We start from the raw sequence: 23,516 nt of genomic DNA, 5'->3' as shown, positions 1-23,516 counted from the left end.
TTGAACGGACCATTCAATTTTTCTTCCCATTACATTTAGAATTGAAGATTCAATTGTGTTCAGTACTTCAAAAAGTTGTCAGAGTACTGGCATGCATATTTCAATACACTCAGGCATGGGAGTCTCTGTATGAGTGTTTGTGTAAATATATACATACGTAAGTATAGACATATTGTACTGAAATAGTATTTCAAAGTTCAACATGTTACTACAGGTAGAATGAAACCAAATTTATTACAATCTGGTGTTATTTTTCCTGAATTTCAAATATGAATCATATGTTTCCCACCTACTTTGATTTAAATTGAATTTTGCCTTTTAAAAGGTAAAACACATATTTTAAATATTGGAAGTACTTGTAGCTTCACAATTAATCTTCTCCAAAGACATACAAATCAATGATCCTAAGGTAATTCAATTGTGTCTTTAATTTCTAAACTCTAGGAGGCGATAAAGTATACATGTTCCATAACTGTTGATTCTTGGGATTGTATGCTAGAAAATATGAAGTACAGGATCACCTTCAACCTTTTCTGGTCAAAACCATGAAATGATCATTTGACCTCTACAAAATCTATTTTTCATGTTGAAATAATCAGTACATTAGAAAGTCCTATGTTTATTTTTGTGGTGCTGGAATTTGAACCCAGGGCCTTATATTTAACTAGGAAGCACTCTGTCGCTGAACTACACCCTGAAAAACTCTTAGCCTACTGACATTTAACCAGGTCTCCATAGTGACACATGTCCTTTATTCTTTATAGCATAACGATTAATGCAAAGGATTCACTGAATATCTGTCATTACCATGTTAGAGTCTCACATTCTTTCATACATATCTCTACCAATTAAACTTCATGCTAATAGCCTGTGTTCCTCTCAAACGAGCTTATGCCAGTAACATCAACTACTCAAAATATAGAATTAAGTGAAATTCTATATAAATGCATGAAATGTAACTAAAAAAAAAAAACAGCTTCTACTTCTCTGAGAAAAATAATAGAATGCTTGAAAAAGGCATGCTAAAGCCATTACAAACTAGTCAATTTAGATGTAGCTATCTGTATTTTAGGAATAAAATATCCAGAAAGATCTACATTCAAACGACTTCAAAAATGCCCTTCAATTCTTGTGCTAATGTGAAAAACCAAAACCTGAAAACTATAGATGGTCTCATGGATGTAGCTTCTGGAGAGTAGATCACTCAGCACTCTGAACAGAGAAGTTAAATTCTTGAGCTTTGTAGCAAAAGGTTGACACTGCATGTGTGCATGCATGTGTATGTGTGTGTTTTACTGAATTCTTCTAAACACTTAAGAAAATGTTATAATTCAGCCCGGAAATAAAATAGGCTAGCTGGCTGCCATGCAGCTAAAACTACTTTTGACGGAAGTTTTACACTTTTTATGAAGATACCATGCTATCGGGATATGAACAAAGTAATTTTTATCCACCGATTGATGGATGGTTCTGTCTGTGGATGATAGCAAATGATAGTTTTCCTCCCTTGGCATTTCACCATGTCATTCTGACTTAGCCCAGTTAAGCTTGCTTAATGTGTGGTGCGAATCAATGGGATTTTACAGACTGTTTTGTGTTAAGAATTCTAAGAGTGATTCTCCTTTTATATATTTCTGCCAAGAATGAGGTAGCCTGAATGTTTCATGGAATGCAATGACTTATGCATTAATGTAAATGTAACTTAATTTATATATTTTATGAGAAAAGCTTGCCCATGATTTAAAATAAGATCAGCCAAATTGCATATTCCAAAAATCTATATTCGTGATCCAGTCACCAATAAACACAGCAGTGAAGTTGATTTAGACATATTTATGTGAATAAGTGATTTATGTAGCATGATTGCATGAAAATGAGTGATAAATATCTATCGTTTGTCTCAGAATATCAGGGTAATATAACTGTTTTGAAGAGATGGCCTTGGAATCCTACAGATCTTCAAGATCTTTTCAGGATACCTGTGAGGTCAAAACTGTTTTTGTAACAATATTCAGATATTTTTGCCTTTTTCACACTTTATTTTCTTCTGAGTGTATAGCACAGCTGTCCGGAGGCTACCTTTCATCTCCTATTGCAACAAGTTGTACAATCAGCCTGATAGGAGAAAACAGCTACGTTAGGCTAGATAATAAAGCTGTATAAAACACAATGTCACTCAATTCATTAATATGCTTAGCTTGGGAAAGTCATTTGATGTAAAAATGTTATTTGTATTAGCATGTCGTGGATTTATTACTTTATTTTTGGTACTGTGGACCGAACTCAGGACCTCATGCTTGCCAGGGAGGTGCTGTGCCTTTTATTTTAAAAGAAATCATTTAAAAAGTTTCTCAGTTTAAATTTCTAACACAGTGAATATCAGCAGACATAACCCACAGAAATGAAAGTTCGAGAACTAGTGTGTTAGAGTGATTATGTTAACAGGAGGAAAATGACTGACCTGAACGAGAACAAAGTAACGTTTTTTCCATCTTTTCCAAACCTTTTGTCCAACAGCATACAGATACCTAGTAAGAAAAATAAATAAGGAAAAGGATACATGAGTAATGCTATGGTCTCTATAATCACATTTGTTCTATAGGTATTGAAACTAGACTGCTAAAGGCAAAGTTTAGTTCATTTGGGATCCGAGACAACATGCAGCTTCTGTGTGACAAGATGACTGAGCTTATTCCAGGTTCTTGAAAGGGAATTGATTTATGTGACTTATCAATTTGTCACTCCTTACCACAAATTGAACGAAGTAGGAGTTAGAAAGGATAATCAGAGAACCAGTTGGAATTTTATTCTTACACACACTTCTTAGGGGAAACAGAGGCTATGAACTGAGGACACGGGACAGCGCTGTGGTTCTTGGATGACTAAAGACGAGTCGTGTAGCTCAAGAAGAAGCTGGTTGCAGAGTCAAGAATGCAGGGGAAGGGTCACTGTCCAGCTGGGTAACCCCAAGATGTGCCTGTACCAATCTCAGTCCTCACTTCCTCACCTATCAAGTGGCAGGATAGGATTTCCTCATTTCCCAGGTTCCTGCTAGATCTATCCGTTTGGAACTTACTTGATTTTAGGAAGCATCTCACTATACATTTTTTAAAAATTTCAAACTTCAGATAATAGTGTAAATATTACTTTAACCACACCTTTTAACTTTGCATCAACATAATCTGAATGGAAATGACTAATGTGACCAATTATTTGAGAACTGAATTTCTGCTCTTAGTGAATGTATAGAGGATATGCTGTATCCTGGGATGTCAAAGAAGAAATTAAAAACTAACTGAGGGTGAATCTGATGTGGAGTGAGCTGTTTTAAAATCATATACATTATCTTGTAGAAAAGTAGTAAGAGCAGTCTAATTTTTAAAATAAATACTTTCAACACTTTGTCACAATTTTTTTCTGGAGTGGAAGCTTAACAACGCGGAGTTTACTTAAATTAATTTAATTTACATACAATCATAAATGATAAAAAAGAGCAACATGGCTAATAGCTTATTTAGTGGCTTAAAAACTCTAGACCAGTGATGGAGAAGCTTTTAGAGGCAAGTACCCAAATTGCAAACCCAAACCCACTTATTTATCGCAGAGTGCCAAAACTGCAATTAAATCTGAATAATGAGGTTTTTGTTTTCATGACATTATAGAGAAACAATCCTATCTTTTCATTCTGGAATTATTAAGGTAAAAGTAATACACCTAAAATTGTATTCTACATGGCACCTAGTTTACATTATTGAAAACTGGTAATTACTTAAATGTCTAACAGTAAGGGAATTATTTACCAAATCTTTTTTTTTTCCAGCTTTAATTGAGTTAATTGGTACATTTTAGGGATACAGTACAGTTACTTTCATTGTTGGGATCTTGTACCTCTACATGACAGGTACTGGTTCTCATTTTTTCCCCTTGTCCCTGCCCTCCCTTCACCCGCTCTTTTCCTCCCCATCTACAAACACTTTATTTCCATCTTTTCATTATCTCACATTTTCTTCTTTTCCCTTATTACCCTTCCCCTACCCATCCCACCTTCCCTACACCTTTAGCTCCTTTCTTCCCATTTCTAAATGTCAGTAATCTTATTAGGATCTTATGTATTATTGCAGATTATTCACACCAGAGAAACTATTTGGTATTTACACGTGTGATTTATTTATTTCATTTAAGAGTATATCTTCAATATGTATCCATTTTCCTATGAATGAATCTATTTATTTACCAAATCTTGACATATCCACAGAAAGAAATCCTACACTGTAACTGAAATCATGTTTTTGATAAAAATAGTAACAGGAAAGATCTCATCATATACTATTATGTGAAAAAGAGCAGGATTCAATACTACTCCCATACTTTGTTTTAAACTTGTGAGGAAATACCTATAAAGTGAATATTTCAAAATAGCAGTAGGATCTTTGAGCAGTAGAATTATAGAAGACTTAAGTCTCATTTATTCCCTTTATTTTATAAATTTTCATAATTAGGGAAAACATACAATTACTTAAAGTCAAAATAAAACAAGCATGCTCTTGTATTGGAAGAATCACTCAAATGGTCCAATTCAATTACATTGTTTTCTGTTAGACACACCAGCTAGCTGAAGCATTTGGTGAACTTCTATTTGGCCTTCAGAACATTATCTGTGCTTGTGAATATGTTAATTCACTTACTAACCAGCAGAGATGTCTACTGCTCACCTGCTCACTGTTTCTTCTCAAGCTCCCCTTAAAACCCTTTGCACACCTTTGCTCTAGCCTTTAATTTCTCCTCTGTGGTCCTAGTGATAGGTGTTCAGCTGCTCTCTTTCTGTCTTTCATATATAATTTCCCTTTCCTGAAATGCACACATCCAAGCTTCTATTACAGGGTTAACAGCAATGACCTCAGGAACTAGATACTGTGGACATGACAGCTGCCCCTTTACAAAAGTGAACTAGCAGTACGTGTACCTAATAGCTCTCTGGGAGCCACAGAGGCCATTCACAACAACCTTTGCCTGTGACCACAGTGTACGTCTCAGCTTTTTCAAAGGGCCTCACTTAGCAGCCTTCTGGGCTTCAGGGTCATATCAAATGAATGTGAATAGTGATATGCAATATATCAACACTACACGCAAGTTAGTGTCAATCTGGTAGATGGTGAACGTCCACCATGAAGAATGCTAGTCAACTCCAACATCATTCAAAATGGAAGATTAAAAAATGTGCAGTAAAAGTGTAAGGTTTTTCTGAAGACAAAAAGAAGAGGAAGAGTTAGATGCATACCTGCGTATTAGGGAATGTTACACTGGTATCAGTGGAAGATATTGTAATAAATATGAGGGAAATTGAAACTGAAACCAAATTAAACATTTGAATGTTGAGCCCTGCAGTATTTTGGTCTGTTGCATTATACAAAAAATTCTATTGACCATAGACAGCAATCGATTACACCCAGAAACTTTCTGGTATTATACACGTTGAGACCATAATGCTAAGTGAAATAAATCAGACACAAAACATTAAACATTACATGATTTATCACATATGAGAAATACAAAATATAACTAAAAAGTAAAATAAAAAAGTAGATAATAGAAAGTAGGGAGATAGATCTATTTCAAATGGGAAGGGGGTCAAAAAATGGGAGGGAGAGAGAAGGAAGGAAAGGAAAAAAGATAATGAAAAAACAATTGAGATGTGTTAATGTACATGTACCAACTCCACACAAGGAATGTAATCATTATGTACTGCAAAAAATGTACAAATAAAAACTAAAACTAAAAAAAAAAGAAACATAATAGTTGTCAACAACATACACACAAAAAAGAATTTTACTGACTCTTCACATATGAAAACAACATCCAACAAAAGATTACCTATAAAGAAGTGTTATAAATAATATGCAGAAAAATATAAACATCTGTCTTCTTAATATCTTTATTGGCTGGACAAAATTCTAATGAAAAAACAGACATGAATAAAATACATTAGAAAGGGTAACTGTACTAAGTTTACTGTACTAAATCTGTACATTACATTTTACTTCCATAAATCTGTGTTTTTGCTATAAGGATGAGTTTTGGAATTAGATATAATGCATCATTGTAAGCTGCATTTTTACTGGTATAAAAGTAGATTTCTGAAATTAAAATTATGTATTTTAAAAAGGAGAGAAAAAAGAAAAAAAAATCAATATTGTTTGAGTTTTTATACTCAAAAACAATCTAAGGTTCAATACTTAGAAATGATTAGGTTGTCATTAAAAATGATAGTAAAAAATAATTGCTAATGAAATGTGGAAATGGTATTAAGTTAAAAAGTACTCAGATGTATTTGTGCTGTATGAATAGAAAATGCAACCAAATGTTAAACTTGTTAATATTTGGCTAGAGAGATGAGAGATGAATTTCATGTTATTCTTTGTATCTTTTTACACTTCTACAATTCCTAGAATGACCATATCTTTTTTCTTCTGTGTTTAGTGAGGTTTACTGTTACAGTTAAAATAAAGTAAGATCTAACTGTTTTAAGGGTACCATTTGATGATTGTTAAAATAGTCCTGAAACTATGAGTGGAATCAATTTACACAATGTTTCCATCTGCCCCAAACTCCCTCATGCTTTTTAATTTTCTCTTCACATCTCCAGTTCTGCAAACCATTGATTTATGTTTATATTATTTTTTAGAATAAAATTGAAATTATGTAGTACACAGACATTTGTGTCTGAATTCTTTAGAACGCTTCTGAGATTTATCTTGGTTGTTTTGTGTATCAGGAACCCATTTCTTTTTATTGCTAAGCAGTATACATCATTGTATAAATTTATCTCAATGTGTTTATTCATTCACCACTTGGGAGGTATTTGAATTGCCACATTTTTGTCATTTCTTTTTTGAGACAGGGTCTTGCTATGTAACTCAGATGGGCCTTGAACTCACTATGCAGCCTAGGCTGGCCTTGAACTCCTGGCAATCCTCCTGTTTCAGCCTTCCAAATAGTAAGATTATGGTGCCACATTTTTGAATATGAAAAATAAAGCTGGAATAAATGTGTGTATCTCTTTGTGTTGCCATATATTTTCACTTCTCCCAGAGAAGTATCTATGAGTGAGATTTTTGGGTCATACTGAAAGTATATTGTTAAACTTTATAAGAAACTTCAAAATTATTTTATAAAGTGGTTGCATTGCTTTGTACTGACTCTAGCAGTATATGAGAGCACAACTTTGGTAGAAAAATTTAGTATCATTCAATATTTTGGAGGTGTGGTTAATATGAATCTATGAATAATGCAGGTGTGGCTAAACTAAATACAAATACCAAAGACAAGAGCCTTTGTCTTCATCATGAGTGTGTGAAGAACTACTGTAACTCTGCAGTTGAGTTTTCCTATTGCTAGGGAAGTTTTGGGGGCAAGAGTAAGGAAAAAGGAGCCAAACTGATTTAAGTATTTGGTCACTCTTAGATAACCCACTTATTTTTTAAAAATCTGTAGGAATCAACGGAATTTTCTCCTAACCCAGTTTTACACCTAGCATTGCTACTGAATCACTATTTTTTTTTTGTTGTTTAATGCTTATATTTATGGTATCTAAGGCTCAAAAGGGTCTTGAATTTTCAGAAAAATATACCAAAGTTACTTATTCTGATATTATGTTTTGCTAGGCAATAAATACTATCCCTTACACTTATACAATAAAGTAGAAGTATATTTACTGAAAAAATAAGTTAGTTTATGTACTGTATCCATATCAATAATCAATTTTTAGATAATTTGTATACAATAAATTGACTTTACTTCAAATAATCATGATATAATTTGATCTTTAATAACTTTGAAAAGATTCAATAACATTTCATGACAATCATAATAAACTACATATTGCTATAAAAAAGTAGAACTGATAGAACTAAATAACTTCGTGGGATATAGTGGCAATGGCATTACATGGATCCTTGCTAGCAATTTACATGTTATTTCACACACACACATAAACTATTTCAAAAAAATAACCCAGTATTTTTAAAATTATAGGTTCTTGTCATCTAAGTTATACACAATTGGTGCTTTAATTATTTACAATACTCAAGACACGTGTTGTCAACCCAGAGGGGCAGAACATTGGTAGGGTATCAAACACCCACTTGTGGTTCGCTCTCCAGCTATACTCTTCTTGAATATTGTGTGACTTGCTGAGCTATTACTGTGCTAGCTTTGTATAAACTGTATGATTACTTTAAATAAACAAGTTAGTTTTTAATTATATGTAAATCATACTTTCCAAATACCTGTCAAACTGAGAACACATCCTTTAAGTGGGTTTTGACAATTCATAGTTATTCATTCAATAAAATAACTTTTTTACACAGCATGAAAGAAGCATCCCTTAAAGCACAGTATGAATGTTTTTTTCACCTTATCTCAAATACAAAAGCAGGCTTTTGAGATGGGTTGGGGCTCTCACCATTACTCATCTGCCTCAACCTCCATAATTCGGTTTAAATAAAACATTTATTTTGCCTTATCTGTTAAAATTTGGGGGCTTAAATTGGAGATAAAAGAACAAATATAACCACTTTTTCTTGGTCACTGCTCCATTCTCCAATATCTGTTAAAATATGATTCTAAGAAAAAAATGGCAAGTTCCCTAGGTAAAGTTAAATTTGATCCAAGAATTACTTGAGAGGATAAAAAATATTCTATAGCATGTCTTTCACAGGCCTGTATTTTAAATGCAAACTTATACTAAATGTAACACTTTTTCAGTGGAAAAACTTTCAGTGTGTCAACACCACTCACAGAACCAGAGTAGAATGGGTTATTTAAGTACAACTGCTCAGATACTTTCAAAAGTGTTTGCTCTCATCAATACATCCAACTGAAGCATTAAGAAGTTTCTCCCTTTGTACGAAAAATTGCCTGCTTAACTTTAAAATCTTCTCTTCTTACATTAGGCAACAAGGAAATTAGCAGCACTGACACAATGCTCAGATTTAACACATAAGAATAAAGCCTTGAAGCATTTGGTTTCATAAGTCAGTATGCACACAACAATAATCTTAAAGTAATAGTGCCTCTTCCAGGGTTATTTGTTGCAAAGCAACATATGAATCACTGCTAGGAAACAAAGTACAAAAATCAATTAGATGTGTTGCAGTGTTTCAGTGGCCTATATCTATTTATCTATCTTTTTTCTCTTTCTTCTCTCTTTTTTAATTTTTTGGGTACTTCTAACAAGAACAAGATCATATTGCTCCCTCAGATACAAACAATATAAAAACTGAACTTCAAAAAATTTTATTGTATATTTAAAATATGCTGGTAGGGGAAATTTTAAGAGAAGAGGAAATAAAAGAATTTTGGTGTTTGCTCACTTGATATTTTTTTCAAAAAGGAAATGGTTAAGTTTCAAGTCAAAATATTGCTACCAACAAGGTAAATATATTTTTGATATATCTCAATAATTACAGAGTATCTCATTAAAAACCATGCAACCTTTCTGCCAATGTAATGTTTACCAGTTATCTGTTAATAAGCTACCTGGAAGGTATAACCCAGTTACTTCTAAAAGTTTTCATTTGTGGACCTCACGAGACTTAATGAAATCCAACAGAATGTTCTACGACAGGAGGAATAAATACTTCATTAAATATATGGTGGGTCTTAACAACATATATTTCAGTAGCAATAAAATGGCTCTCAACAGATTAAGTAAAATGAAACTTGCTAAAAATAAACCTCAGTCAAGACAAAAATTGTCTTAACTATTAGACTTATTTTTGTTAAATTTCAAATAGATGCTTTACATTTCATCACTTTAAGACTACCGTGCACAAAGAAGTATTTTAAAAGTTTGTTTTTGCATAACTTATTTTTTATATGATACCATTTTGAATACTGGTAATAGTAAAGAAAAAGCAAATATTCTCTTAAGTATGCTGTATTTGAAATAGAAAATAGTAATGAGAAACAAAGAACTCATTTAATCAAACAATTTAAAAGCACTTTATAAAACCTTTGTAACTTGAAAATCGTCCAAAGAATACTTCAACACACACAAATTCTCCAAACATATTAGTAAATGTTATAGCTTAGTTTCAATTAGAGTGGTGACACACACTTCTAATAGAAAGGAGAGTGCGAAAGTTTATTTGCACTGAGCCCATGCTGTGAAAGCACATGGTTTTACTTCACGATGAAAGATCATCACTAATGAATATTTGAAAAACATAATTGTATACAGAAGATGGGAATTATCTAGTGCTTGCAAAAAATTGACTATTACTTTTGGCAGATCATTTATGAGTCTAGCTTTTTATTCAAAGACACAGAACAATCAATCTACATGCTGAATGATAAAGCCTTTTCTTCTACAAGGCTTCATTTTTCAAGGAAAAATACAAAAAGAAAAAAAATCAATATATAGAGTAGTTAAGTCCTGGAAAGGGCTTTCTTAAAGAGAAACCTCAGTCAAGGTTGAAAGAGCAATTAATGCAGGCTCAAAAAGCTGGGCCATTCTGATAGAGTTCGGTTAACATGTGGCAGAAGTAATCATCCACTTGTGAAAATGATTTTCGGTTCATTCTCAAACACCTTTCAGACACTCATGATCCCATTTAACTGACAACAATACAGGCTATCTGTGGGCACCATTGCATTTCATGTGAAAACCAAGTGGGACCAAATGCCCTCAGGCACTTTCAGTCATTCCTGAAAGTCCTCTGCTGCTTGCAGAAAAGGAATCTTCCTTTCACTACATTCTTCCTTTTATTTAACTCCACAAGATTAAGCATTTGTGTTTGATTTTGTTTTCAGCAAAGGATGAGAAGAGAATCTGATTCAAGACAATACTGTCATCTGGGCATTGTGAAACCTAGAAGTAAATACTTTCCAGCTGGTCTTTCTAGTTCCTGCATTCTTACACGGAAGAGTAAGAGAGGTGGGAATACAAGGAAGGGATCTTCACCAGACAAAATTTTCGGACAGTTTGAGAGAAAGCGGGAAAGAAGAAAAACTCCACACTCCTACTGCAGGGCAAGAAGTTAAATTTCTATGCCTTATAAATGCGAGACTTCACAGCACACTTGAATGAAACAGGAGTTCTTCACTTAAATAAAGCATCTCATTTTATAGAACTGAGAATGTACATACTATCAGTCTTCTTTTTGTTGAGAAGTTCCACTTTCTGCTATTTAAATACCAGTTAAAACTCAGCTGACACAGCAAAAACTATCTTAAAAATTGGCTTCCAACAGAAAAATCTAGAAAATGAGTAGAGGCAATGTGCTAGGATAAGGTGACCATAAAACTTTATACCGCCCTCAGATCAGGTATCAAGAAGTATTACTGATGTTCTTAAAGGCTATGTTCTAATATAAAGGTTAATTCACACAACTGAAACTCAAACAATCAGGTAAGTAGTGTTGAAAATAAGTGGGTAAGTAGTTCTAGTACTTTTAAACAGCTACATCAAAACTAAACAATCTAACTAAAAATCAAATGGTATGGAGAAATCCTTTCTCTATAAAAATATGCTAATATTTGTCTTTGATAATTTTCATTGGCATTTTTATATCTCAACTAGTAGAAAATATTAACATATTTTAATGCTTCATGATCTAATACTGATATCTATAAAATTACAAGAATGCTGTTTTTAAAAATTGACAAAAGTTTTATATATTTATGGCACAAAACATGTTTTGAGATATACATAAGCTGTAGAACACTAAATGAAGGTAATCTATGCATTCCTTTGATACATTCTACTACAGAAGACATATTTTATGTTTTTCTTCAATTTAAAAAATGTTCTTAAATCTTTTTCTTCATCTACAGAACCTCACTCCTTTGTTAAAAGTTACAGAAAATTAATGAGCTTTCTAAACTGATTATAAAATGTCCCAGAAGTGGGCACAGAGTGGAAATATACCAAGAATATACTGAGAAGTCTTCTATACCCCAATCAGGCAAGCTTGCGGAGTCAGGTCTGTGTTCCCACTTTAAAGGAAGACAAGGACAGAGTTTGAAAATCTGAATGTCCCAAGGATCCAACTTAACACATTTCAAAGAAAAGTTATTGTGCAGCGCTTAGAATAACGGCTCCCAGGTACCTGACAATTACAAAAATGAATTACTCATGTCATCCTAGATGTTTTTGTTATATAATTCATTATGTTTTCCTCTCCTTGGAAATGCAATTTTTTTAAAACCAGATAACAAAAGTTTTAGCAAAGTATACTTATGTCAAAGTAAATATTATTTACTATTGAAAGCATCTTCTCTTTTTTGGCCTGATATTCTCAAAGTAAAGCAAAACGATCAAACATTGTGAACATTCTACATAATACAGGTTATCTTGAATTAGCACAAACATTTTAAGTCTCAGTTTCCTTTCCATAAAAGATATCTACTTTGCCTTCTTCATACTGAAGGCTGCAAGTGAAATGAGTACATGAAATGCCTATCTTGTTTAAAAAACTAGATATATTCTCAAAAAAGAAAATTATTGAAACAGTTCGGGGTTCAGGGCTTCCCTAGTGTATGTTTTAGAACTTCTGGATGTAAGAAGACATTATGAAGAAACAGAATGGGGTTGGTGATCAAATAAAAAAACACTGAGTTAAATATGGTTAGAAAGGTTCTATGTGTGAGGACTTCTGAGAGCCTGTAGCACAGATGTTCCATGAAATACCGGGAAGAAGGGAAGGTGGGGGGGAACAGTATATGTAGTGTCTCCAAAATACAGAATCTTTTTTTGTAGAACAGCCTGTAAGAGTCATACTAACACATACTTTGGGAAATTAGCTGGACTAGATTACTGCTAATGGCACTTTAAGCAATAAAAATTATAAAACCAAGTTTTTATATTCTATTTGGAATCAACTAATACCCTAGGCACAATTAAACTATCTTATTTTACTCTTAATATAATATCACAAGGAATCAACAATGATTTAACTTGAAAAGAGTTTTCTTTAAAAACTGACCATAAGTCCAAGGATTAAGTTTGATCCCTAAAAGATTCATTATCCTTCAATATTGCTCTCCGGTATTACTCAATAAGGAGATGTACGGAAAGGGCCGGAATTTAGGAAATAGATTGTGTCCATCTTTCAAGTAACATCTTTAAGTGTCTCACTCAAAAAAGTGTTTGAACTCCTCTTGACATTCAGCACTCCACATAGATTTCCCAACAGCTTGGTTTTACCTGAATTATGTCCCTTGAACTTCAATTTAATGCTTTGTGACTAATCTTAACAGCGGAAGACTGTGGAGTTTTGGTTCAAGACCAGAGGACTGAGCAGTAAGACAGCCTTGTAGTTACTGCAGCTCTGGCATCATTCTTGGGCTTCAGTGTCAGATCCTGCCCCACTGCCTGTGTGTCAGTAGTTGTTTTGACAAGCAGCCCACTAACCCAGGAAAAGCACCCAGCTTTTCTTTTGTTTTATTAATCTTTCTCTGACATTCTTCGCTTGCATTTTGGACATGTTAGCTGGTTGTAGACATTTCTGTGATTGTTCATATCTAAAAATACCACCTGTCCTGGATCTTAGAATACTTTGTTTGGCTTACTTTCACATTAATTATTCCTTTGCAAAAATACTCTGATATTCAGAATATTGCGCTGCCATAAAAAAGATAAACACGAGTCATTCATATGTAAGTGGTCATAATTTGAGAACATAATGTTAAGTGAAATAAGATGTAAGCTCAAATATTGCATGGTTTGTCTTATATGAGAAACACTGTATTACACACATACACACCACAGAGCACAACAGATAACAAAGAAGTTGGGAGGAGTTCAAATACTTCCCCAAATTACATATTCCATTGTATTAAAAATACTTCAATATGTATGCTAATTTGTTCCATTTATACTAAAAGTTTATCTCAGTTCCTTGAAAAGAAAGTTTGTGTTATTATCTCTTTATTTATTTTTTGTAAGAAATTTTTTGGTCGATGTACTGAATTGAGTAACTACTTTAAAGATTATGACACACAGTGTAATAAATACTGTTATTCTCTTATCCAGTTATGAAAAATATTTTATTTTTTCATAAAATAAAAAATAAATAATCTCTGGGTTCTTCCTGCTTCTCCAACTGTTTGTGCGGTGTTTGCCTTATCCTTCAAGTCAGGCACATCTTACATAAGATTTCACTTATTTCCAATACCTTTTTTTAAATTGACCTTACTCTTGTTTCAAATTTTCCATTTTTTCTACCCTTTAGCACAATTATCACTTTCTTTAGTACAATCATCCCTGACCAAAGTCTGTTGAAAAATACTGTGAATATTTAAATAAAAAAGCAAAAGATATATTGCCATTAATCCTGATAAGTATACTTCTCTCTTTGACCATACCTATCATGTTCTTGCCGCTTTCTGAAGCAGTTCTGAAAGTACTCTTTTGTGTCATTAGTTGTGCTGTCCTCGCTGCCTCTATGTCCTAAATTAATTGTAAACATTTAACTTGCATGGTCACTTTGCCTTTGTGCAATGCCAAATCTAGTGAATAAGGTGGATGAAGATACACTGTAATGTTTTTATTTGACAAAAATTGACAAAAACATTTTGAATTGATTCAGCACATGAAGGGTGGGATAAATGTATTCAAAGTGGGGGGTATTTTGAGCATTTTTCAGAGTTTAAAGGGTGTGTCTTTTACTGTAATAAATGTTAAAAATTTAAATGCACACTGTATGTTTTGATCAAACCTTGTATCCTATTTTATACACCGGTGGTCTGTGGGCATTTCTCTGATAACCACAGCCTGAGGGTTTTTTGACTATTTCTCACACGAGATGGCACACTCCATAAGGACAAGGGTAATGTTAGCAGACTGTCCACTCTATCCTCAGTGCCCAATATGGTGCCCTGATAGAGCAGATACTCCATAAACATTTTGGAACCAGTAATTGGCTACTCTTAATTTTGTTCTTAGGAGCAACTATAAAAAAGATGTCATAAAGTAAGTAAATAGCAAAAATTTGTATGATGTACATCAAAAGAAAAAAGTTTGGTGTAGCCCTTAGATATTTCATTGTATTGGTGTTTTTATATTTATTTGCTTCAACAGTATCCAAATAATATGAGCAGAAGAATGTTGTCCTAAAATTTAACATGACACAGAACAGAAAGCGTAAAGGAAGATGAAGCGGCTGCTGTGAAATCTGGCCCAGAACTGTAGCAAGTGCAGGCATCTCACTCATGTACAAGAAGGGGCACCTAAGACTTCAGAATGTCTGATGAAAACAGCCCCATCTCACTGTATCACAAAAGCCTTCCTTTCAAAATGAAATAGAACACATCTCTAAAGGTCTCAAAACAATACCAGAATTCAAACTCTCATTAGTATTCTTTTATTTATTTATTTATTTTTTGTACCCAGGGAATGAACTCGGGCCGTTGTGCTTGCAAGGCAGGCAGCAGAACCACTGAGCCAAACCCCCGGCCCAGTATTCTTTTAAATAACATAGTATGCTTTCGTGAGCTTTGTTAGACTCCATTTTGGGGACTGGTGAAGGGAATAATAATTTGGTATTTCATTTCTTTGCTTGAGTTCTGAACAAACTGATTAAAGACGGAAATGTTGACAGAGGATAAAACATCATCTTCAATACTGATGTAGGTAATAAGTGTGTGGTTTATTTTTCTAACAAATAGGGTTTCTTCAAGAGGTTCAGTTTTATTACTAGACTTACTTTCCACTGCGCACTCACAGAGAGCGCTGGATAAAACAGGTCTAATCATAGGAGATCCTGCCCTGGACAGACACTGACAGAGAGAAGCGGATCACCAGTACTCCCTCTAGACAAATCATCTTCAAGAGGAAAATAAAGTATACAGCACATAAAAAGGTGCAAAGGCTAATGTTACTATTAATGCCCAGATTCTTCTCTGAAGCTAACCAATTAAGGAAAAAAAAAAAAAAGGAAATGGGTGATGAAGAGAGAAGAGCACCCAGGAATACTGTATTTCAGGCCACTGAGTGAGAGAAAGACAGAAAAAGACCACAATTCTTTTATATCCAATATCCCTTTATACTGCTATGTATTGGATATGAATTTCACTACTCTCATCTGTAAAACAGGCCAGGAATATTTTCCCTGAGTATAATAGACAGTGTCATTAAAATAGCTACCAGAATTAGGCATATAAAAAGGTCTTTCAAACTACAGAGTACAATGTAAATTAAACAATTAATAGTGGTAATAATAGAACACACATAAATATTTCAACCTAACTTTTTGGAAAGACTTAAAAAATTTGGGGGTATGACAATTTATTTTATCAACTAAATAAACCTTTGAAATAGTATGGTACCAGGGATCAAACTAATTTGGGAAATAATTTAAGTATACTTTTTGCTCTAAAATGAGGTGTTTATGGGCTGGAGATTTAGCTCAGTGGTTCTGCTGCCTGCCTCGCAAGTGCAAGGACCTGAGTTCGGTCCCCTGTATGAGAGAAAAAAAATGAGGTATTTAAGAGCTGTTATATTTCTATAGTAGACCTGTGCAGTATTTTCAAGATACAGAATTTATCTTAGATTCTGAGTAAGCTGCAGCTATTTTCTAATCAGCTAAAAATTTTAGACTACAAAAAAAATAAATAAAGTTTGAAGTTCTCTTTCCCTCTTACACATATTTAGAGGCAAATGAATAACAAAACAAAGACAAAAGTAATAAGGAATATATACCTGATAAGGTTAGAGTCACTGGACTACGTCTATATGATGTTTATTTTTTTCATTTAACATAAAGCTAAAGATAACTATTTAAAAATAATTTACCTATGAATCTGTATTCATGGTTTTTGCCTATGCATACAGGATGAGATGAAAAATGAAATCCAGATAGTCAATAGAAAAAGAAAACTCTGACATTTACATAACATATTCAGAATTTCAAATCCCAGATATTTTAGGCTGACCTTGTGCCATTATTCATATACAACTACACATTAAAGTTCTTAATACTAATTTGATAACATTCTTGACAGGTTTGATATGTCCAGAATGAACTATCACTTCACCTTCTTTTGATGTTTTTGAAAAAGAGGTCTTCAAGAATATTTAATTCTACTTAAATAGTGCCACTTTTATTACCAAGTTCTTCACTTTATGTAGTAGACAATATTATCTATTATAGGGGAATGCTTGCGCCATCTACTGGACAAACATTTATTACTACTTTGTCAAAGGAACCCCACAACCACTTTAAAAGATATTCGTGGTGTTCCCTCCAAAATGCAACTTAGAAACAAAATGTCCCTTTTCTTCCTTGAAGTGGAATCAGTATAACAAATCAGTACATTTTCCCCAAACACCAATACATTAATTAAAATAATTACTTTTATCTCGATGGAAACATTTAATAGTAATACATTTATAGGTTGTCAAGGGTATGAACAGGTAGAAATATGTAGCTGAGGAACCAGACATGTAGCTCAGTGATAGAATGTGTGATAAACATGCTCTAGGATGTGGGGTTAATCCCCAGCAAAAATAAAACCACACCAGAAATAACAAAAACATTTTTGGAAGAAAATAGATAAGTAAAGCATCCATTTAAAAATTCCAGGTAATAATTCTAAAATAAAAATAAAGTTCTTCCTGTACTTAAACAAACTATATTAGATGAATTCATCAATCAAGATTTTTAACAGAAAATTAAAGAATTAAAGACAATCTGACAGTCAACTTAGATTTTTCTTAATAAATAAAAGCAATTAATGAGAAAGCAACTCCTTGGAAGACAATGACCTCTAAATATCTTTATCCTTCCTGCATTTATGGTGGGACCACCTAAATAGCAAAGAATTGAAAACAAATTTGAGATCTGTTCATTTCCATTAAGAATGGATGTTTTGCTAGAAAAATAAAATAGAAATCTTGCTTTAATATCCATGCTGAAATTTCATCCCTCAGTTGTTGGCATATTTATATGTACTTTTCAGTGTTATGCATGAGTTATTAGAAAGTTAACAGGCCAGAGATTTAGCTCAGTAGATCCGCCACCTGCCTCGCAAGCACAAGAACCTGAGTTCGATCCGTGGTATCAGAGTTAAAAAAAAATTGACAAACATTACACTATAATTGCAACTGGCCAGAAACTAAGCAGAAACCACTCATCAAGATTTCTCACTTTTTTTTTCTTCCTTTCTCTACACTTGCAGAAAAAACAAACAAGCAAACAAACAAAAACAAAGCAAATTTACTTTGGATACGGGATGTTGTATCTTGGAGTTAGTGATCTTTAGTGATAATTGATTCGTTTAATATTTATAGCATATAGTTTTAGAGAAGAAGACATGTTCATTATTGACACCATAAGGTAGAAGTTATAAGGAAAAGTAAAGGTGACTTACCACGGTAATTCTTATGGACAGATTTTCAGACAGATGAATAAAGGTGAGTAAATTATCCATAATAATCAAATGAAAATTATATATATATATATATATATATATGAGTTCTAATTTTAAAATTTGGAATTCTTGTAGACTAAAAGAAAATTTTTAGCATTAAGCTTAGAAACAAAATATTCTTAACTATACTTGTTAACCTTATTTCACCAGCATTCATGTACATTAAGCTTTCTTTTATTTTGAAAACAATGAGTAAAAGACTATATTTTGTCATAATATATATCATGTACTGATAGTACTATAATAACCATTGTCAATGCGTTTATTTTAGATTTTATTTTGTTTAATAAGTTTACCTTTTAAAAAAACTGGACCTAATAAATTCCAAGCATTGTGTTTTGTATTTTTCATGTTTTATCTTAAAGCAATCTTATAAGGGTCATAGTATTTATTACTCCAAACAATAAACAAACAGTATATAACCAACTTCTGACATTTATATTACAACGTATATATTTAGGACTGCCATTATATCTTAGAATTCAATGAGCACACTTTTTGACTTTGTCACAAGATTCACTTTAGCACTGTAGTTAAATATGAAGGGACAACCTTCAACTATTATACAGATATTAACATTTACCTTCATGTAAGCTTTTTAAAGGAGAGCTTTTTACATCTATGGAGATGGTGAGTCTTGATCTTAGAGTAAGAGGAATAAGACTGTTCCTTGTATACTGGCATAAGGTGTATCCTATGCGAAATGTGAGGTCCTTCCCTGGTGGAGGATGTTAAGGCAGAAGCCTTATCTGGAGGAAAAAACTGAAATAGCAGAGAAGCCTTGTGAAGTAGCTTCTAGGGTCAGGCGTCTTGAGTTGAAGCATGCAGCATCACACCAGAGCAAACAGCTCAGAATCCCTCAGAGTGATGGCACGCTTAACCAACAGTTTCTTAGGTTCTCTCTACCTCAGCACAAAGGTTTTCAGAAGTTCTACACTACAACTTCTCAAAGAAAATCAAGGATTTACAAGGCAAGAGAAACAAGAGGAAGAGGATGTAACGTTTGAGATACTTCAGACTGTTCAAAAGAATGTGAGAATCTTGGGGTGAGGTGGGGGAGCTCAGAATTCTAGCTCCACATTCAGTCTAGGCACCTAGATCTGTACAAGGCTCTTTTCCTCATTAAAACTATAGGTTTGGCATTTCTCTCTAAGGGCAATGGTATTCTAGAATTCATCTCTCAAGAACAGTGTCAAAATTACGTATTAAAAGACAAGGACTGTAGTTCCTCTACTAATATATATTATACTTAGAGATTAAAAAACTTCTAAATCTGGACTCAGGTGAGTGTTTTTTCTAATGATAAATGGAGGTAATGACTGGTTTCCTAATTGCTTGAAAAGATTAGCCAAAGGATTAAATTACCAAAGACAAAGTACAGAGATATTAAGCTCTAATGTTAATAGCATTATCATGAAATATAGGTCGAGTCTATGATATCATTACAAGGAATTAAGATTTAAGAAACTCCATTCATTAACTGGCTGATTTTTATCTACATAGGACAAATTATTTACTTCAAACTTTACCTGATTACATATTTGAGGAGGAGGTAAGGGATAAAAATGATTTATAAAGTAATTGTTTAACTCATATGAATCCAGTTGTATAATCATTAAAAAAATTAGTTTGCCTTCAGACTCTATTTCTCATGTAGAAAACTTTCCTATTAGAAAATCTTCACAATATTTCAAACATATTTTTCTTTTCTTTTTTTTTTTTTTTATTGAGTTTAATGGTACATTTAGGGATACAGTACAGTTACATTCATTGTTGGGATCATGTACCTTTACATGGCAAGTCTTGATTCTCATTTTTTTCCCCTTACCTCTGTCAAACATATTTTTCTAAGCTAATAGAAAACCTAATGATTTTCAACAGTTGAAAATAAGAAAAATATTTCCAAATTTATTTACTCTAACTTATTGGTTCTCAAATGTGAGTAAGCAACAAAATATTCCAGGAGAGCTTGTGGAAATGCAGATTCCTGAGCCCCACCTCTAAAGTCTGATGTAGCAGGTCAGGCCTGAGAATGTGCATGTCCATCCAGTTTGTGGGTCATGCGGAATTCCCTGGTCTGGTGATCACATGAACTCTGAGAACCAGTTTTAATCTATACCTATTCTGAAACTTCAAAACAACTTCCTCATCCTACTTACATATGCAAAAGTTAATTTATCTAAAAGTATATTATTAAAATTCCAGATAGTGTAATGAAAAATTTTTGACGATATAAATCAAACAAAATAACATTTTATTGTTTTCTTCTTAAATTTGATGATAGTGCCCCCAAGTGGATAAAAACATTACTATCAAGAGAGGAAAACAATTCTCAAAGGAATGAGGTTACATGAATTTATCTTTGTATTTGGTAGAATTCTCAACCTCGGGCTTTGTCCAGGACATATTCAGTACAGGTCAAATAATTAAATACCCCTCTGTATCCACAAACATTTTTAGAAAGGACTAACACTTGTGTTCTCAGAGTTTTATTTATCAAATACAAACACCGGGCTGGGTAACCACAATTTCTTTCAGCTTTTTTAATACTACACTGATCCGAAGTAACCACAAATCCTATTTAAAACAGACTATAAAGAAATAAATGGCAGGGAAATCAGTGTTATTCTGTGTTCTCCAATTATTCTCCATTGTACAGATCCTCAGGGTTGTGATGATACTGCAGTAATTCATTTAGGGTTCAAAAAGAAAACGATTAATACATAAGTAATTGAATATGTTGTAAGGTGGCTAAGTCAGCTCCAGCTGCACACCCACCTGCCCTAGAGTAGGATTTTGGTAGTTATCTACTCGTGCCAAAGTCCTAGAGAAATTTTTTGGAATAAAAGAAAATTTTCTTCCTAGGTATATATTGGTATTTTAAAAAATTTAACATAAAACACTAGTAAAGAGACTTGGTATTGAATAAATATTTTTCTTAAAATATTTTTTATCTGTATGTATGTATTTAGTCTCTATCTGCCTCTTACAAATTAAGTCTTAAATACCGATTTATTTATTTTCAGTATTCTCTTAATTTTATTAAGGCCTTTTAAATTTTAAACACCCAAATGCTCAAGTTTTTTTAATCACTCCTATCAGCTCATTCTGCATGATAGGACAGAAAATCAACAGCAGAAACACAGCATTTTGTATTTACGTTGGCTTGTTGTACACATGTATTTCTCATATGAAATACTCAGAAGTCTCATGTTATTTTATGCCAATTAACAAATTGCTAACATGTCATGTTAATAAAAAAGCAATTGACCTAAATAGAAGGGCTAATTAAATGGAGTAAGATAATTAAACGATTCTCAATATGTAATCAAAAATTATGGCTGGAAGTGTTTCACAATGTTGTCTTTTTGTTTTCAAGTATGTGCCTATCTGCAAAATTCTAATCAGTATGTTCATATGCATAAAAGACAAATCCAGTGCAGATGTTAATTTGTTGCATGATAGAAATCGGGTGTTCAATTACAAATAATGGGGTGTATGACAGAACGTCCAAGATTTCCATTTAGCTGAACACATGCATTTCAGCTGACAAATGATTGCAAAGCATTCATATCGGAATTAGCTACTAACATGCACCCGAGGCAGATCACATTCGACTCCTTTATTATCCTCATTATATAATATTCACATCTTCAGCCCTGGGTGTTATCTAATTTGCTACTGATTTAGGAGTTTGAACATTTGCTGATCTAAATTCTATTTACCATACCCAAATTCTTTTAAAAGGATGATTTTTTACTTTTATTTAAACTCTCAAGCACTAAAATGAGAGGAATTTTGCTTCCTAATATTTAAACAATCAAAACCATTTGCTTTTGTAGTAAACTCCTTAAAATAGTTTTACCAAAAACACTGTAAGCTTTTAATACATGCCAACCTTGATTCAATGATGCTTGCTTATCATAGTATCTAAATGATATTTTGTGAAGTAACCAAAAAGAGGGGGATCATTATATTTACTGGCCCAAAAGACATTATGCAGATTTGCATTTTATAGAATTCAAAGTCATATACTTAAGATGTTTTTCTGAATTAATATATTCACCATGCTAGAGACTGGTACAAATCTCAGATGAGAAATAAGTATCAGTCTGATGCCAAATTATTCTGTCCTAATTCAAGATCTTAATATTTAGAGTTTACAAATTACTCAATAACTAACAGGGTCATTCCTCAAAAACCTCAATGTCAGATCATCACAGAAGACACAAGAGAAAGTTTATTTGATTAGACAGTAGATTAAAAGCAGTGCACATCAGAGAGGACCTATTTTACTTTATTTATTTTTTTGGATGGGAATTGAACTTGGGACTTTGTGCTTGCAAGGCAGGTGGCAGCACCACTAGGCTAAATCCCCAGCCCTAAGGGGACTTATTTTAAAAAGAACACAATGAAGTTTTTTTTTTTTAAGTATATTACATTTTAATTCCTTTCATTCTATTATTTCAATAAAATCATTTTCAGAATTCATGGCCCCTTATGCATTAATAAATAAGTGCTATTTCTCACTATGTGGCAACTAACAGAGTCTCAAAAGTTATTAAGAAGAGAGAATGAGAAGAGACTCTTTCTGTAGACCAAGAGATGCAAAAGGATGATCTGATGACCTTATGGGACCTTGGTTACAGAGATGCTTTGAATCTACAGTATTTCAAAAAATCTATTTTAGAGTTCTTTTTGGAGGGCATGTTTTATTGATTCCCATTATTCTAACTATTCTACGTCTCATGAATATATACCTAATCACTTCACATGTGTATTTGGCTTGCCTGGCCTTTGGCATCATTTGCCTATTATGAATTCCTAGATCAACGGAGAAGAAAAAATACTGCACATTTTTAGTATTGCCTCATGGTTTACAGAAAAAATTGTGGAATCAGACAAACTTAGGTCCAAATTATGGTCATTTTCTAGCTATATGAATTTGGGTAAATTGCCTAACTCTTCATGCTTCAGTAATCTGTTTGTTAATTAGGAGTATAAAATAAACAAGTACAGTAATCTTCAAGAGTAATTTTCTACCATGTAATGAATATATATTTTCTACTGAAAATGCCTTATAA

At 33.0% G+C, this 23,516-nt stretch overlaps 1 protein-coding gene across 21 annotated transcripts in view; it reads right to left on the bottom strand.

Moving 5' to 3' along the window:
- The window catches only part of Cadps2 (calcium dependent secretion activator 2), a 554,060-nt gene that overhangs the window by 181,552 nt on the left and 348,992 nt on the right, over window positions 1–23,516 (bottom strand). For all 21 annotated transcript variants that reach the window (XM_033758047.1, XM_033758048.1, XM_033758050.1 and 18 more), the window contains exon 9: window positions 2,462–2,528. In XM_033758047.1, coding sequence (XP_033613938.1) covers window positions 2,462–2,528 — 67 coding nt within the window. The remainder of the gene's footprint in view (window positions 1–2,461; window positions 2,529–23,516) is intronic.

This window comes from Fukomys damarensis, unplaced genomic scaffold (genome assembly GCF_012274545.1).
Source record: "Fukomys damarensis isolate Sample0158 unplaced genomic scaffold, DMR_v1.0_HiC HiC_scaffold_4, whole genome shotgun sequence".
NCBI classification, from domain to species: Eukaryota; Metazoa; Chordata; class Mammalia; order Rodentia; family Bathyergidae; genus Fukomys; species Fukomys damarensis.
The sequence above is the reverse complement of the archived record's forward strand: the minus strand, read 5'-3'. Positions and strand labels throughout refer to the sequence as shown.